The following is a 17,738-nucleotide window of genomic DNA, read 5'->3' on the forward strand; positions in this document are numbered from 1 at the left end:
GTTCGGAAGCATCCTCACGTCGCCACATCTTCCAAACTCGCCTTTATATTCCGCGTTTATTTGCAGAAGTAAGCGGTGCATTGTGCTGTTTGCACAGACATAATTACATTTATTTATTTAGAAAGTGCTTTTTTTTAATCCAAAGTGACATACAAGTGGGAATTCCCAGGTCCGAGTCCTAGTCCACAGAGCTGCGCTCTGGCTCATGTAGCTTGTAAGAGAAGGGTTGGACTTGGATTTTTTTTTTTTAATTGGCATAATAATTCTGCTGTCTTTCAGGAATTGTAGTTTTAACACTGACCAGAATAGAATAGAAGGCCTTTATTGTCATTGTAATAAGTACAATGAAATTACAGTAAAACAAAGTAACTTTTACAATGTAAAAGTATAACGAAACGTAATAACCTGGAGTATTTCAGTCTGTAATGCACTGTTTGTGTGTTTATAAACAGCCGTTCCCCAGCAGTAATATCGTAGCATTTACTGTCTGATACTCAGAGCTTGAGTGCCGCTTTCCAAACAGCTGGCTGCCGACATGTCCAGCTCTCATCCTGTGATTTTACTCTCGCTTTCTTGACGGGGGAATATGTTTCCATGGATAAGGCCTTGGAATTGAAATCCGGAGGTAGTGGACTGTTGCCAGAGGGCCTTTGGGGGGGTGGGTGGGCTTCCTAACCCACCTCTGATTCAGACAAAAAAAATAGATGACCTCATTCACCCGGGGTCAGGGCTGGATCAGGCACAGAGGTTCTTCAGATGCACCCTGGTGTGTGAGATTTCTTATGGACTTTAAACAAGGCTTGCATATGTGTGATATTTCACAGATATTTATGCCCCCGGTGGAGGGGGAGGGGGGGGGGCATCATGGAGGCGCAGCAAATGTCAGGACGGCCGCTGCCGCAAAGTGAAAAAACCCGTCTGCTTGTGGAAATACAAAACATCAACAAGAAGTGGGGGAAAAAAGGAGAGTGGCCTTCTGCAAATGGAGATCGATTTAAAGGCGCGCTCTGTCACGCTCAAAGGGAGCATTGTGCATCTAGAGCGGCAGAGGAGGGAACGTCCGGCAGATTAAGTTTTCTCTGCACTCTTATGTTCTTTCCACTTGAGCACGCGCGTCTGTGTGTTTATGCGCTCTTTACATGTCGGTGCGTCGCGCCGTACGAGATCCTCATGCACTGCTTGGTTATGTAGTCTCCGTGCCGTTTCCATGAGAGAACGGTACGCAGTGTGCCGGGTGACCCTGCAATGATCTGAGGGTACTGAGAGTAGTGCTGGGTGCAGGGGGGACATATTTACACACACACACACACACACACACACACAGAGCAAAGCCGAATCCTCAGACTTTATAGGTCAGTCCTTCTTACCTGCGCTATATCCGCCACTCATGCATGCGAATTCATGCTCTTGAAGACTCTTCTCCTTTGGAAAGTTTTGATCCATTCGTGTCTGAAGTACGTCTGGGTCCAAACGCAGCCCATTGAGACGAAACGCTCTCCCGAAACCTTTTTGTCACGACGCGAGTCCTGAGCGATCGTGAGTACCAACTCCAAACGTGGAGATCTAGACACCTCAGCCGCCCGCGGTGGGCCGTCGTGCGCCGCCAAGGGTACGCTGATGGTTACAGAGCATTTGAGAGCCCGGGTAAGAGCTGCGATTGGTCCGGTATAGTGATTGACAGGCATTAGCTGGCTCTTATTGGTCCGGCAGAGTGATTGACAGGCATTAGCTGGCTCTTATTGGTCCGGCAGAGTGATTGACAGGCATTAGCTGGCTGGTATCCTGCTTCATACCGTCACGGATGGCTTCTCCGGACCGAAGCCGAGGCAGAGGGTCTGAATGCTCCCTTAGAAATGTCACGCCGACAGTAATTGGATTAAAATATGTTACCTTTATGTTCCATTACTCAGATTAAAAAAAAAAAAAAACAATGTGTGGTTAAAATCACAGTGTTAGTTTCTAGTGGTGTTTCATCTCTATGGAGGGTGTGTGAGGGTGGGTGAGAGGCCATGTTCGGTCACAGTGACCCAGGATCTGTGGGCCTCCAGGGCCCTGAGGACGACACCTGTCCCGTCTCCACTTTGTGAGCGTCTCCTGTCATCTGGTTCCACCTCCTCGGTGAGAGACCTGTCCACCCCCGCTAGGCGACTTCCCTGCTGTGGTACGATCCCAGACCCCCGCCGGAAGCCCATTCTGTCTGTCGTCTTGTACGCTCACATCTCTCCCCGCGCCCCCGAGTCCCCGATGGACGTTTCACTGGGAGACCTCCACTGACGGGTGTGGGGAAAATGTGGTACCAGTCTAACTGAAACTGGCTGCCATCATAAGCACATCACAGGAGCTGTCGTCTCAGAAAGTGCCACGGCGATTAAAGCCTGCTGCACCTTCACCGTTTAGCTTCCAGAAGGCGATCCCTAAGACAGCAAAGAGGAATTCTCTGGAACGTTATTACAGTATAGCCGTAAGGCAGCGTTTCTCAACCCACTCCTCGGGGACCCTCAGGCGTCCCACATTTTTGCTCCCAATACACCCGTGCCAGGTATTCGGTGTTCTTGATTGTTTGGTTTGTTGATTGTTCAGGTGTGCTGGGAGGGAGCAAAAATGTGGGCTGTCTAGCGAGGTCCCCGAGGACTGGTTTGGGAAGGTAAGGTATGCAGTACCGGGAAATGCCTGAGTGTGCCTGGTGGACACATGTTGGGTGATTTCCTGCTCGAACTTGCCAACCAAATGCTTTGTGTCTGTGAAGCTGTTATCCAATCAGGGAGTTTGACTGGGAGGCGGCGCTGCTGGTCAGAGACTGTATCGATCAGCCGGCGTTTTATGGGAAACCTCGCAGCTCAAGTCGAGCTCGCTTAGGAGGGTTGCGCTTCCCGGAATTGTTAATGGTTCATGCAGTGTAGTTTGCTGCTTCCTGCCTCTGCTGATTCGCTTGCCTCCCGTCTCCCTCAGGTCCTGGGTGTCGCTGCAATGTCTGCTTAGTCTTAAAGGCTGTGTGTGTGTGTGTGTGTGTGTGGATTTATGGATGTGTGTGTTTGTGGGCACCTGTGAGAGAGGGAGATGGCCCCACACCCGCTGCCCATTCGTCATTTAGCCATTTGGGGGCTGGCTGTGATATTGGCCCCACCCACCCCAAGCATGTGTTTGGAAATGGGTGCAGTAGCACTGTGGTGGGGGAGGAAGGTTGCTCTCTGGAATGGCGCTTTGGGAGGCAACAGCTGGCACAAAGGACAGGAGGACACATGCCTGAAATATCACGTTTGCAGCGTGCGAGAGATTTGCACACCCCTCTAAGGATCCTGTCCATCTGAGGTGCATCATTCAGGAGCCGATGGCAATGTTGGGTTAATGGACTCGCCCTCTTTCTCCGTCACACATTGGCATGCCTGCATATAGGCCTCCTGTCCTGCTGTGGCGCTGTTTGTGTTTTTCCAACTTTTATCCACTGTGATGAACTAGTCAGATCTCACTGCGGTATTATAAAGGTTTGTTGGGCTTCTCTTACACTCTCCTTTTAGCGAAACTGAACCAGATCATAATGCACTGGAACATTTGTAAGGATGAAATATGGACATGGGTTACAGTCCAGGCTCTGAAGCCATTTCCTTCTTTCTGTGCCATTTTGCAGTGACCTGATTACCCTTCTGGGGTCCTGATGAATATAGAAAGTTAGATTAAAGAAACAAACTAGCTGGATCAAGCTTCTCCCAGGTCTGCCCAGTGCCTTTTATTGACTGCTATAGATACATTTTTAATAGACGCCTCATTAACACACGGTATTTAAATCTAATTCACTTAGAGTAATTAATGGGCCATTTGTTTTGTGCAATTGATTATCTGTAATTGATTTAATAGCTCCGTGTGGTTGTAGAGGGTCAGGAAAGCTGCTTCCACGTGGATGCTTGTGAAGGGATGAAGCCTCCTCCCCTGCACTCGTCCGCTTGCTGTTCCCTCCTTTTTTCACGTCGCTGAGTGGGCTGTAGTGGCAGATCAGGCATCTAACACAGACAGCAGCACATCCTCAAGCTGCCCTGCTATTCAAAGTTTTAGTTCTTAAGAAAACCGGAGTTTGAGAAGTCCACGTGCCGGCCTCTGCCGATCTTGTCTGTCATTTTCAGAGTGTTTATTAAAACACCGGGAAGCAGTGTTTCACTGTTTCAGTTTACAGCCTCCTTCACTGGTTCCCTAGTTATGACGTCCCAGCCTTGCCATTAACACACGGTCTCCCGTGGATGTCTGTGTTCCCGACGGAACCCGGGACGCTCCCTCCTTCGCCTGCCTGCTTGCCGGCCCCCTCTTCCTCCCGCTGAGATTTATGGCAGTGACCTTAATTGAATGTCCCAGTCTGTAATTAACAGTGCGTCGCGTGTGCGCCCCTTAACTGGGGGTCAGCGCTGAGGGGGGGCCGATCATGTTGTTTTTGTCACAGAAGAGACCAAACCGTAAATCCAAGGGAAACTGTATCCTTAAATACAGGAGGAAAATGGGAAGCAGTCTCGTTATTCGATGTTCCCCCGAGGACAGAGGGCGAGCCGGACCGTTCACTGAATCTCAGTCTCCCGGGATCATGTTTCCGTTAACACGCATGGGTTTCAGCTCATATTTCCAGTCAGCCGCCTGTCATTAATGTTGGGCTGTCTCCCAAGAGTCACATGACCTCCGCTTGAATGCTTAGGTGGTCGTCTGTGAGGGGGGCGTGTCCTGCTGTACCACTCTCCGTGCTATTGGATAAACATGCCGACGTGCGACGTCCTTGCCGACTCGACTGTATCGGAACACGGCCGTTATGGACAGACAGGAATGGTCTGGGGCTGGACAGCACGTGTGCGTGATGTATATAACAGGCATTTAACATGGCCATAAAAATGTATATAAAATATATATTATCAAAGGGCAGCTGCAGGGTGATTAATGTCCTGAAATTCTCTTTTAGTGAGTGTGTTTTGTTCATATGTTATATACGGTATCATATATGAGGAGGTCCTTCATGATCATCAATAAAACGGAGAACATTGGAGGTGTGTTCCTGCCATGAGGCTGCTGAGTAAGTCGCGAAGGGGGGGTGGGGAGTGAAACGGCCTTCGGAAGTTTCCGGGCTATGTGGGACACCGCGCCGCGCACACTTCTGCGGCCTTCCCGCCTGCTGTTCAGTATGAGCCACGTCGCTGGTATTCGAGGCTGTCTTTGATATTCTGTGGAAATTACCGCCGCTGATCTAATTGCGATTATTGCTGAGGTTTCGCCCTCCCCCCTCCCCCCGGCCCCTGGCGGGCGTGAGAAATGGCAGCTTTATCTCCCCGTCGTGTCACGCGGCCTTGCACCACTATCGGTGCCGCTAGATTAACAGGAGGGCCATCTGTGTGTGAATCGGAATCAATTTTTGATAGAAGGTGAATGTTTCGGAACAGTTTGAAACTGTAAAGTTCTGCACCTGTAGCCTAACCCCGCCCCCCCCCCCCCAGCTCTCCCCCGCCCCGAAGGGGTTCACATAGCTTGTCTTTGTGACGCCCTCCCCCAGCTGAGTGCCTACATCAGCATGTCTGTGGGGATATTGTGGAAATTCCCTCAATGGCAGGGTGAGAGGGGTAAAGGTGAGCCCGAACGGGCAACGTGGCCCCCCCCACCCCCGCTTCCAGATGGCACCTGGCCCCTCCCACAATGACGATCACCTCCGTAGTGGACAACCCCGCATTGCGGTTCTGTCTAATTGAATGTGTTTGCCATTTGCCGGTTTGTCACGTGGCCCTCTGATATATCGCTCTTTGGTCCATATTAAAAGCGATGGCTCTGTAGCCTAAGTGCTCTTTCCATATGGCAACTATTTAGCGAGGATTTAATGCAATAAAGCGACATTCATTACCCATCTGTCTGAAATCCCAGATAATCAGGCAAATTAAGCGCAATGAGAAATTATCCCGATATGGGAGAAATTCCTCGTTTTTCCTCCATGTTTGGAGGACAAGCTTAGCACCGTAGCTGAGCGTTAGAAGGAGGGAGATTTCCGTGCCGCCCGCCGCTTCGGCTGGCCTGCCAGGAGACGTCGGCGCGGTCAGGCCGTAATTTAAGGTGAAAGCAGCCAAAACTGCTAAGTGCACGTAGCATTTAAATTGCCTGTGAGTCGGCGATGTTTTCGACAATGCGATCTTTGAGGGTAATTAGGCTTTCCACGCAAGAGTGGCACAGTCGGTCCCCGGCTAGGGTTCTCGAACCCGTGCACGGTGGTTCACGCTTCTGGGTTGCTGTACATGGTTCCCGCCTGCACGTGATGGCTGTGATTGCCCGCAGCTCCAGTCGATTGTGACTTATAAGCCTGTTTTTTTTTTAAATACCTTGCGTCATAGTTGCCCTAAGGTATAAAACACGTAAAAATAACTTATGCACTTTTTTATTGTGTAACTTCATTTTCCATTATAGCAGGTTTTACATTTTTATTCAAAGAAACCTACTTATATATACATACACACACGCACACACACACACATGTACATTTATATATGCAGATATGTATTTCAGTGTGTATATTTGTGTATATATGTAGCGAATATTGTGGCATTACAGTGTAAAGCAAGTCTCTGTTGCCAGCAGACAAAGTGAAAGTGTCACTTTCAGAAGTGAACTTCCCTCTTTTGAAGAGGGGTTGCAAAGTCAATTCCTGATGCGGGTGGATCCACTCGACTGCGTCTCTGTTAATAAGCTGGCATTGTGTCTCGTTATAAATGTGATTTGTGTAGCTCATTGAATACGCCGCGCGCCTTATTCTTTCTGCGCCTCGCCTCCGGGTTTAACCCCTTGGGTGCTGGTGGCTGATGGGTCCCGATGACGACGGCATGCCAGCCTCCCGAATCGCGCGTGAGCTTTTCCTTCCCCGTTTCTTGGAATGTTCCGTGCCCCTGCCATGGATTTGGTGACGCAGTCGCGAGCTACTTCTGCCTGTTCCCCCCATGGAGGTTTTGGTAGTGGGAACGTGGCGTCCCTGTTAACTGCCAGAGAGTTCGAGTCTAAGGTAGCTGCTCGCAGTGACTCTAATAAAACTGTCCATGATTGTGTTTAATGTCCAGCCCCGTGGTTTAAATTATGTTGCTTGTCCACCATATTGCCAATAAATGCGATTTATTGATATTTTTTTTTAGAGTCAGCATTCTTGGGTTCGAGGGGCTCCGGTTAGATTATCAACCTTCGCCGACGGATTTCACACAAACACAATAAAGAAAGCTGTCTCCTTCCTCCCTTCTGCCATTAGGTTCTCGGGTGATGTACCAGAACCACCATCACTCTGAACTGTTGGTAAATCATAGACCTGTTGGAAAAAGCCGTTCGGTGATGGGTAAACAGACTGAGATGTGTCTTCTCCACACAGAGAGATGTTCTGGAAATGGGCCTCACAAGTACTTCAAAAAAAAAAAAAGTAGACATTTTGTACGTTCTCGAATTAGACAAGTAATTGTTTTAATTGGACGAGTGTTCGGTACATGCTGTCCATTGATGATAATGGCTGGATGAGGTTTCGATCAGCTAGTTGGGTCATTAGGATGCTCAGTGGAGTGACCGTGTTCCCCTGCGGTTTCCGAGGGCCGCGGTCGTAACTCGTTTGAGGCTGAGACGACTTACCGGCCGCTCTACTCACCTTAAGGAAAGAACTCGCAGAACCAGACTGCTGCAGTAAAGTCAGGCCTAGCCTGAGCCGCTCTCATGCTGAAACCATTTAGCAATTAAATTTTTAAACGATGCCTCGCCTGATTGTAATTTAAGAGCTATGAACGTGGCTCGTGAAGGTCCAACACGTTCAAACTCCTGCTAACATCAGAACGTTCGTATGGTTCTCGGTTATTAGTATTTATTCGGGGAAGGTCTGGACACTGCCTGTCCTCGTCACGGCTGGGGTGCGTGTTTAAACACGCCCCCATTGTGTGCTGCTCCTGGGTGGGCCCAGTTGAGATTTGTGTCCTCCTCTCCACAGCGGAGGCTATTAAACGAGAGTGTGTTGGAATGTGTCTTTTGGCGATGCACTCACTCTGCTGATATCGTTTAGATGAGCACTTCGCGTCTGTTGACAAATGACTTGGCTAGCTGGGGGGTAATAGATCATAAATGTGTTGTGAAGTCCAGATTGGACGCCCTCTTCTCTGGCTCGATAAGTGAGTCCGGAGTGCTCGCGCTCTCTGTGCTGTAAGGCCTTCCTTCACACCATCGTCACTGGGTTTTAAGAGCCAGATTAATGAAAGCCCCGCTTGTTTATTTTGGTCTTTTTTTTTTTTTTTCCTCTGGATGAGAAACCATCACACGTTTTGTGCGGACCGCATTCATCCTCGACCGCGTGTAGGTCTCCCGGGTTTTGGCACTCGAGCCGCATCCTCCGAACGACGTGGCAGCTCCATTTTCTCTGAGGAGAGCCTCCGAACGTCCCTGATTATAAAGCCAGCGGTCGAACATGAGACTAGGCAGAGGGTGGCTGGGGCGTACCATTGATGGGAGCTGAAGGGGGGCATGAGTCGGTGTGCATTGTCATTTTAGAGGTGGAGATGTCTGGAAGTTTGTGTATATTTACTGGTGGGAGTTGCCTCATATTGGATGTTAGTTTCAGCCATGGGGGGGGATTCTGGCGCAGCTCTCGTCACATAAGCCTCACCCTCCTGTACTGTGGCCCCTGCAACACAGAAACGTGAGGCGACCTGTCAGTGACGGAGGTGCCCACCTCTGCAAAGGGCCGCCAGGAGACCAAGTGGCTGAGGGAGAATGTGATGGGGGCAGGGATCCAGACCGTGTCCCAGAAGCCTTTGCTGCGTTACAGGATTCTGTGAAGGGGACATAGGCAATGTCGTCACTGTCAATATCTGTGTATTTAAGATCCTAGTAGAGATAAACATGCATAAATGATCCATTACTGTAATGGGCTGAAAGTGTTTTTTGGTTCCGATAACAATGGGCTCATTTCAATGTAAAGACTCAGGGATATTTTCCTGAATTACTTGCAATTAAGGCGATTAACCCAAACAAAACTCTCCCAATGCCGGAAGCTGGCTGGGATTCCACTGGGATGGAAATGAAGGTCGCCGAGGTGTGAACGGTGACCGTCTGACTTATGGACCTGCCCCGGTCCCCTCGCGGTCGTGTTCTCAAGAGGGCCGATTGCTGAGCGGCGCTGTGGCGGGAAGCGCGATGCTCTTAATCAGTTTGGCTGTAATTAAAGGCTCAGCACAGCCGTGACATGTTAAAGGTGTGTGCGGGAGAGCTTGTCTTTCTGATTGAAATAAATTACCGAGAGCCTGCAGCTCCTGTCCTCTGAATTCCAGCTGCTCGTACGGACTGCCATACGCCAGTAATTGCCTTGACTGATGGGCAGGTTTTCTGAGGGATCTACTTGGATTTTGCACCTAAGAGATCAGTGCATTGTTGTTGGTACCCAAAGGAAGCCATTTAAAACTGTGGCGTACAGATAAATGCTGGTTACGTTAACGATGGTCAAGTGCCCCTGTGCTACTTCCTGTAACCTGCAGTTAAGTGTCAGAGTGCTAAACCAGTTGAGAACCCGTCCATCGTTTGTGGGAAAATCCGTCCATTTCAACATCCCCCCCCCTCCCTTCGCTCATTGAGTTCTGCATAAGCAGATCTATCGCCTGTTTTGAACATGATTCTTATATTTTGGCCCTTGAATGTTAAGTATTAAACGGATCCACATTGGCAATAGCGCTTGAGCAGAGAGGTCCATTTTTGTGTTTAGGTCAGATTAAATTGCCCTGACGCCCTGGAAATGGGCGAGTTGAACTTCTTCCTCTGTTTGCGCCGCGGAATCGAGCCGCCGCCACGACCGACAAATTACAGAGAGCGCAGGCGGGCTTTGCAACCCCCCTGTTTTATTTAATGTGCTTCGACTTCTGAAGTTTTCTATTTTCAACGCAGAAGAATATAAATCTCAAAGAGTGGATTAAAATCCTCTGATCAAATACAATTAGGCCGGCAATTTAGCACGAGACCCTGGATTCGGCTAAACCTCGGCGTAAGACAGGACTTGATGGTTCGATATGTCTGGAATTGCAACCAGATGTGTCCTGGAGGCCGAACCCGGCATGAGGGGGCATTTCTATCGTTAGGATCGTCAGCTAGGGCTTACCTCGCTTCCCTGTTACTGATTAAAAGTGCTTGTTTGTTTTAGACTCGCTTAACTGAATCGGACGTAATTCCACTTCAACTACTCGGCTCGTAAGTGCAAACGTACAGTTAATTGTTCTGTGCTTCGGCCACAATTACACCAAAGCCGAGCCAAATATTAGTCTTCAAATATTTTTCGTCGTGCTGCGCTCTCAACCCTCCTCACCTGCGTGATTATTTTTTTAAGAATTCCGCACAAAACTATCGGCCTTGATCCGTCTCTCGTGCTTCGGTGTAGTTTGGCAAAGTCACGAGATCTTAGTTTAAATCAGGTTCGGCCTCCCGCCAGTAGACACCACTGCTACCCCACACCGCGCCGCAGGGTCTGTCCAGAGGCGGGCCAATCGTAAACCCCGTGGCCGAAGGACGGTAAGACACAGCACGTGTAACAGGGGAGGGAGATTTGCTTGTTCAGCAAGAAGAGGCACAGAATGTAATCTTTTTACCGTAAACCCTGCCCGGCCTTCAGACAGTTTCAAACCTTTTGAAAAATTGAGCATTTGAGATGTGCCTTTTGGTACCGAGGCCTTCTCAGACTGTCTATTTTTACTTGGAGAGTTTACGACGTCCCCTAGCGTGCCAGTATCCGGGGGGGGGGGGGGGGGATGGAATGAGACGTCTAGCGCCATACAAATTAAGGAAGTCTGTTTAAATCCATGTTGTTGGTGGCTTATAATTATGTTTTCCCTAACATATGGATAATAAGACATAATCATTTGTCCAGCCATGTTATTTCTTGGTATTTTTTTTTGCATGCACCTGGGTTGCGGGTTCGTGTATGAATTAATGGGGGGGGGGGGGGGGTTGTTCGGTGTCCCTAATAGGGAGATAATCAGCATTTGGGATTTTTTAAAAATGCACCGGGAAATGTGCACTCGGAGAGATGTGGAGCTTGTATAGCGCCACAGCTCATAGGACCATGTCCGGGGTAAATATAGGCAGTACTCGACCTGTACCCCAATTTTGCAAAAGGACAAGCTTCTCTCTTTTTCTTCAGGCTTTGGGAATGTAGTGGCTCTACCAATCAGAGGACTTGTGGTCGATGAGTTGAGGATTAGCAGTTACACTAATATTTAATGTAGTATCGTTGCATAAGTGCTTAAACGTGCACCCCGCACCTTGTTTAATGAGTCACATCATGTGTGTTTGGGTTGGGGGCCGTGCGGGTAGGGGAACGACGCATTCCTCTCACCTGGGAACCGCACATCTAATTAAAGCCTTTATGAGAACATGGGAAACTCACTTGTTAAATAAACAGATGTAATTAGATCTCAGTTTTAATTACCTCAGTGTTTTTTTTTCACGCCGGCGTGGAATTAATAGAAGCCCCTGTGTATCCAGGCGCAGGCAACGACAATCAATCACAGATAAACCGAGCAAAGTGTACCGCAAGTCTGAGGAGAGGTCTGGTGGGGGGGGGGGGCACGATACAGTGACGAGCTGAATGAGGTCAGGGGAGAATGGGGCCTGTTTATGGTGTAGCTTGTCCCCAACATTGGCGATGCATCACCTCGGAGCTGGACTGCACGTGGCAGGAGAGGGAGATCGGACCAGCGCTCAGGGGAAACAGACAATCAGAGCTTTCTTTTCTCTCATTCCTTTGGAGGGCAGCCTCCTTCCCACGTTCCCCCCTCCCAACACACTCACACACACGTTTTTTTCTTCAAATGGGACTGAAAAAACAGAACCTGGTGAGGCAAGGTATGCGTTCGTTTTTACAGATGGCAAAGCAGGCCGGTCGATAATTGAAAAGGAAGTTTGGGAACGTGAGCTGTTTGACAGGGGGAGGCTATTTTTGTGCCTTCCTGTGTAATTGACACTTGAACTGACTGGAGTGGGGGGGGGGGGGTGTCCCCATCTCCACATCTCCACATCCCCACATCCCCCTCTGCTCAAAACCCACTTAAATGCAGCATGTACGTCTACAAGTGGCCCGATGTGTGCCGCACATGCTTATAAAGTCTGTTAATGGCGTGCTTGTTCTGCGGGTCCCCGCGCATTTAGGCTAACGGAAATGTGTGTTTTCCTTAATTGGATTAGCGTCACGTCATAAAGGATGTCCAACTGTTTTTTTCCCATGCTTTTTTTTTGTTTGTTTGTTCCATTATTCCCTGTTTCTGTACTCCTTAATACATGTGCCTAATTCTAGTGTTTTGTAATCGGGCCTTAAAATTTTTGGAAAATATTTGCACTGCTACTAGTTATATTGCCTCGTATTTGTCATGTGTTATTGCGAGTGGTTTTGGTTTGTTTTCATTTCTGGCTTAGATGGGGGAGGGGGGGCGTGATGAAAATAACAAACTATGATAATGGGTAAGATGAATGATTCTCTGATTGCTTTTATTAATTTTTCAAATTAATTTTCGTTCTCTTTAATTTTAGTTTAGTCATTATTCACTTGGCATTGTTCGCACTTTTAAAAAGTGGCGTGGCCGGTATTTTTGCTGGCTAATTAAGCTTAAAATCATTTAATTGCATTCAGGCTGGTGATATTCGGCCTGTATTTGTTTAGCACTAGTCGTTTCAGTAGCTGCCTCCCTGCTAGATAGCTTTGCATTCAGCCCCTCTAACCCACATTTACGCTGCTAGCTTATGTTGGGAAGAATTTTTTTTTATCTGACTCTGCTAAGGTTGACTGGCTTCAATATGGCACCCGCAATATATGCAGTCAGTTTATTTCATTTTTATTTAGCTAGATCTACTGAGTTGAATCAGATTTAAACGATCCAAATTTGAGCCTTATGGACTGTTAATTTAGTTTTGTGACCTGTCCTCATCCCTTCAGATACTCATATGGCTAACGTCTTTATTGCTTATTTAATGATCAATGGGGACTGAATTGCATGCAAATTGTGCTTGTTAACGCTGAATTTCATGCTCAGCAGTTTTGAGCCCACCCCACACATGCATTTCATTAATTTTATTCTTTACATGACAAATAATCACTCCGTACTCTTTTGAATGTATACACAGCCTTTACAATACATTTTGCAGAAAGAAAAAAAAAACCATAAATATAATTCCCGAAACTCAACTACTTTGAGAGCCATATTTGCAGGCCTACGTTTTCGTTTCCGCTCCTGTTTTTAACAATGGGACAGAGGCGGCTTTTATTTTCAGTGCCTCGGAGCTGATTTCAAGTAATGGTGGTTTAATGGGTCAAATAGAAGCATTAATTCTGTTCACCCTGTAAGCTGTTTGTGTATTCTGCGTGAGAATGGGCGACAGTGCAGCGGCGCGCTAATAGTCGGCTTTGGGGTCAGAGCTGCAGAGTGTCGTCGTCATGTAAAAATCTCCAGACTGTGCTGGAACATTTATTATATATTATTGTTTATTGTATTTATTCCATTGTAACCCTAGAAGAGCAGGGGAAATAATTAATCTCTCCGCGTCGGTGACTGAAAGGTGAAGTTCGAGACTGGACGGTTCTGAAATTAACTCATCGGAACCGCCGTAGGATACTCCAGGTTCAGCTTTCACATCATTATAGACGCTTTTTAATGGGAGTGTTTTAATGAGGAAATGTAAGGCTTCGTTCCCTTTGGATGCTCTTTAGCGCGTAGATGTGTAAATGTTCTCGTTTGCTTAGTCTGCTATAAGCTGAACGGCGCAGATATTTCAGGGTGACTTGTTACAGGACCAATGGAGGGGGGCACGCTGTGTTTTCTTTCGGAAGACAGATAATCGCATATATAAACAAACAATCCTGCAGAGAGGTCGTTCCTGCATCGCAATAAGGCTTCCCCGTGAGGCAGGTCTGCTGTTTTTCAGCGGGAGGGCAACGCCGTGTGGCCACATGGGCCAAGATCACGCCCGCAGTGGAAAAGGGCAATCTCTGGGCTGCCATTGCACTTGCTGATAGCCCACTAAAAACATTTCTCCAATCCCATTAAATTATTGCCGTCATTTGGAGTTTTTATGGCCGCCCAGGCTACCGGCTCTCCTTCCTCCTCGTCCGTCTCGTTTTCCTTGTATCGATGATTAATGGCTGATGTCGAACGTTAGAGTGAGCAGGCATCAGCAAATGCAAGATCATAATTAGTTTAGCTGACGAGGGGCCTCAGATAGTACTCGCATCTGGATGGAAAAATTACCCTATAGGGAGCTGGCTTTCCCCCAGAACTTTATACTGATACATTGTGAAACACCCGATGAATCAAAAGCCCTTCCTCTGCCAAGAAAGCGTTCTGGCCTTGAAGCCAAAATTATGTCTGCAGAAGGCTTTCCATTCTAAATGTATCAGAGCACAATTATAAGCATTGTATTTTTCTGGCGCGGGAAACGTTCTCCTACACCAACGTCTGAAGTTAAATAAATCATGCAAATTCTATAACGGTGAGCGTTTTTACAGCTTGTAATCTCGGTGGCCTCTCCGTCCCCGGTGGCCCCTGCAGGTCGGACGGTCGCTTTGATTTCTTTTTGTCCGTCTGCTGACGATAACGTTTGCTTCGCGGACGAAAACGAGGGCCGCTTTTGTTCCGTCTTGTTTTGTTTTCATTTGAACGCTCATGTGCTTCTCTCTGCGAGAGGCTGAAGCTTTGTTTTGACAGAATTGTGGTCGGGGATGGAGTGCAGTTACACTAAATAGCGCCTTTTTCGAGTGGCTCCTTTGGAAACAGTCTCTGGTGCCGGTACTGTGGTCTTTGATAGAGGTGTTCAGTGCTGATTTTACCACTGAAGAAACTGCAGGATCCCTGGCCTGCCGGGCCGGACCAGGCTATTAACTTTGGAAAAGTGAAGTCAGTGTCGTCTCAAGCTCAGTGGTGTCTTACAAGGCTCATTAATCACTTTTAAGGCTAATTATAATGAAAATCAGCTGGGTTCTATAAATCTGCCTTGAACCCGACCCTCCGACTGGATGGCAGGGCTCACGCCGCTCGGCCTGACAGCTTCAAACATCGAACCCCGCGGTCATGTTTTATTTTTATTTATTTATTTTTTTCCCCTGTGGTCCTGGACCAGAACACGTGGCTCATCGTCAAATCTTTGTTCCCTCCCTCCCCCCAACCCTCTCCACCCCCCCCCCCCCCCCCTTTCTTCTTTGGTTTCAGAGACGTCGAGGCTCTGGTGTGTTCTGTGCCAACTGCCTGACCACAAAGACTTCGCTCTGGCGGAAGAATGCCAACGGTGGATATGTGTGCAACGCGTGTGGCCTGTATCAGAAACTGCACTCGGTAGGAGGGGGGGGGCGGGGGGCAGGGGGGCCGGGGGGGGGGGGTGAAAAACAACTGCCTTATGGCTCCTTTTCTTTATTTTCCGTTCCTCTTCCCTTTTAGCGGCTGATATTTTGTGTGGTGTACAGGTATTTTAGCATATCATTATCTGGTGTGTTAAAAAAAAAATCAGCGAACAATCCTCCAATCATTCTGGGTAAAGCCCTAGCGACCAGTGACCCCTGCACAGAGCCCTGAACGAGCCCCCATGAAGCACCTTCTAAAATCCCCATATAATTCTCAGTCCTGCTTTTTAAGGTCCTACCTGCAATAGATGGAGCCTCTAAGAGGGGGACAGAGATAAAAAAAAAAAAAACATTGGGGCACCATTCAGCACAAAAATGTTTGTTACCCAGTGCACTGAATCCTTGCTCTAAACAGGTTTAATCTAGGAGGTCAGCTGCAAGTTTCCTGATTTATATTTGAATTTGAAGATGCAGATCTTTGGGCTTCTCATTTCCACAGCGTGCGGCATCAGATGGCGTGAGCTCACTGTCTCATGCCATCGGGAGTCGTTTCCTAAACGCACCTTAGCTGGTGGACGCCTTCTCGCGTTTTCGCTGACGTCGCGCGAGGCTAAGAAAACACACTCGTACGGCCCGGACAAATTCACCGTGTTCGGAGAGCGAAGCCACGGAAAAACAAAGGCCCCGTTGTGGTCTTATCAATTCCGTGCTAAATTCGGTTTTTGTTATTCATTAGTCTGTGTTTGATCACATTTTCTTCGGGTGGTTGAGTCAGCCGGGTTTGTTTTCGCACAGCGAGTGGCTCGCGGCCCGCTGGAATGGGGGAGTGGGGGGGGGGGGGTTTGGGGGACGGCCGTGGCTCCAGTTCGCTGCCTGGGTGGCAGAGACCCGACACAGGAGCTTCCCTGACGCGGTGTGGTCGGCGGGCAGGCGGCCGGGTGAGGAGAGGAGAGCCCTGGACAGCTTGGCCACAAGAACCCTTTTCAGGATTCAAACCACCTGGTTCCTTCCCGACAGCTTACAGCAGAGGCATGGCACAGGGGGCGGAGCCAAGGATCCGTTCAGGACTGAGTGCCGCTCGGCCCAAATGCCTGGGTGGACATGCCGGAACCCGGACAAACCTCGCCGTAAAACTCGTGCGTTTATGACACGTCTTCTCATCAGAATGGAACGGCAGAAATGAGGCTGCATTCGCTTTTTTTTTTCCCCCTCCGAGTGAATATTTTGAGAATTTGTGAGTCACGCATATGCGTCTCCCGTAAATACCGTTTAAATTAGCTGAATATCAAAACCATTCTGACGACTGGCGCAGTCAGATGTTTATTTTGGATATTTCATGCCAGATTAGGCGGGCGATCCATCATTTGCTCGAACCCCCTGCCCACTCCCTGCCTTTTTCCATTTCTTTTTCACGTTTGTTTCCATGTGACACTCCGCAATAAGCCATCAGCTTGGATACAGGATATGCTTCACAGGCAATTAATATTTGGGTCAGGAAAAAGATACCAAGTGTGTTAAGGCCCAAAGACTCTTTCCATATTGCACTTTTTTCCCCCCTTTTATCATTGTGTTTTCCCTCCATTTCTGTTTTTGGCAATATTCAGACGCATGACGGTATTTTCCTATTTCAGTCCTCCACCCGGAGTAGGTGCTGTTGCATTCTGGGGGTTTAGTAATCTGAGTGACATCACTTCCTCTCTGGGTTTCTCAGAGAATGGTGTGCACTCTTGTGTAATTTTCACCTACGCTCCAGAGCACTTCATCCTTTTATTCCTTGGCAGTCAAGACAAGGTAGTATTTTTATACTTTTGAGTAAATTTTTATACGCTGCACAGAAATAATTCCTTAATGGCACCTCGTAAAACAATGGCGTAGGGAGCCCCGTAGCTAAAGCCTTCTATCTTCATGCCAGAACATACTGCAACAATAAACGTCCATCAGATTTTATCTTCTAGAAGCACTGCTTGACATCAACGTGGGAAGTAGGGTTGAGCGTGTTAAAATGCTACAACCTCTCCTGGTAAATGCTCCCTCATCTGGGAGGTCCATGGACTTGCACTCAGCCACGTCTTAGTTCCGGAAGGTTAAAACGTAGCATCTTAAACACAGGGAGCTTGAAAGGATTCCCCCTCTGGTGTCAGTCGGCAGGTCTCAGCGGTTACAGCATTGCTTGTGTATACTGGCAGTGGAACTGGAACTGTAAGGACAGGGAGCTCATTAATAAAACGGTAACATCACCATTGTCTTCCCTCTCAAATCCCCAGCAGGTCACTTTAAATGTTTCCGTGTCCAGTGCCTCCAGTTAAATCCCAGCAAAATGTAGGCCTCAAAATGCCACGCAAAGCCTTTTTAAAAAGGCACATGGCAGCTTCCCCTGCCAGCTGTCATGCACGTTCTGGCTTCTCCTTCCCGAGGT

The 17,738-nt window shown here is 48.2% G+C and overlaps 1 protein-coding gene across 9 annotated transcripts in view; it reads left to right on the plus strand.

Annotated features, from left to right (window-relative positions):
* trps1 (trichorhinophalangeal syndrome I) overlaps positions 1-17,738 on the plus strand; it is an 83,670-nt gene that overhangs the window by 59,439 nt on the left and 6,493 nt on the right. For all 9 annotated transcript variants that reach the window (XM_072705471.1, XM_072705466.1, XM_072705465.1 and 6 more), the window contains one exon: positions 15,195-15,317. In XM_072705471.1, coding sequence (XP_072561572.1) covers positions 15,195-15,317 — 123 coding nt within the window. The remainder of the gene's footprint in view (positions 1-15,194; positions 15,318-17,738) is intronic.

Source organism: Paramormyrops kingsleyae, chromosome 23, assembly GCF_048594095.1.
Source record: "Paramormyrops kingsleyae isolate MSU_618 chromosome 23, PKINGS_0.4, whole genome shotgun sequence".
In the NCBI taxonomy this organism is placed as follows: domain Eukaryota; kingdom Metazoa; phylum Chordata; class Actinopteri; order Osteoglossiformes; family Mormyridae; genus Paramormyrops; species Paramormyrops kingsleyae.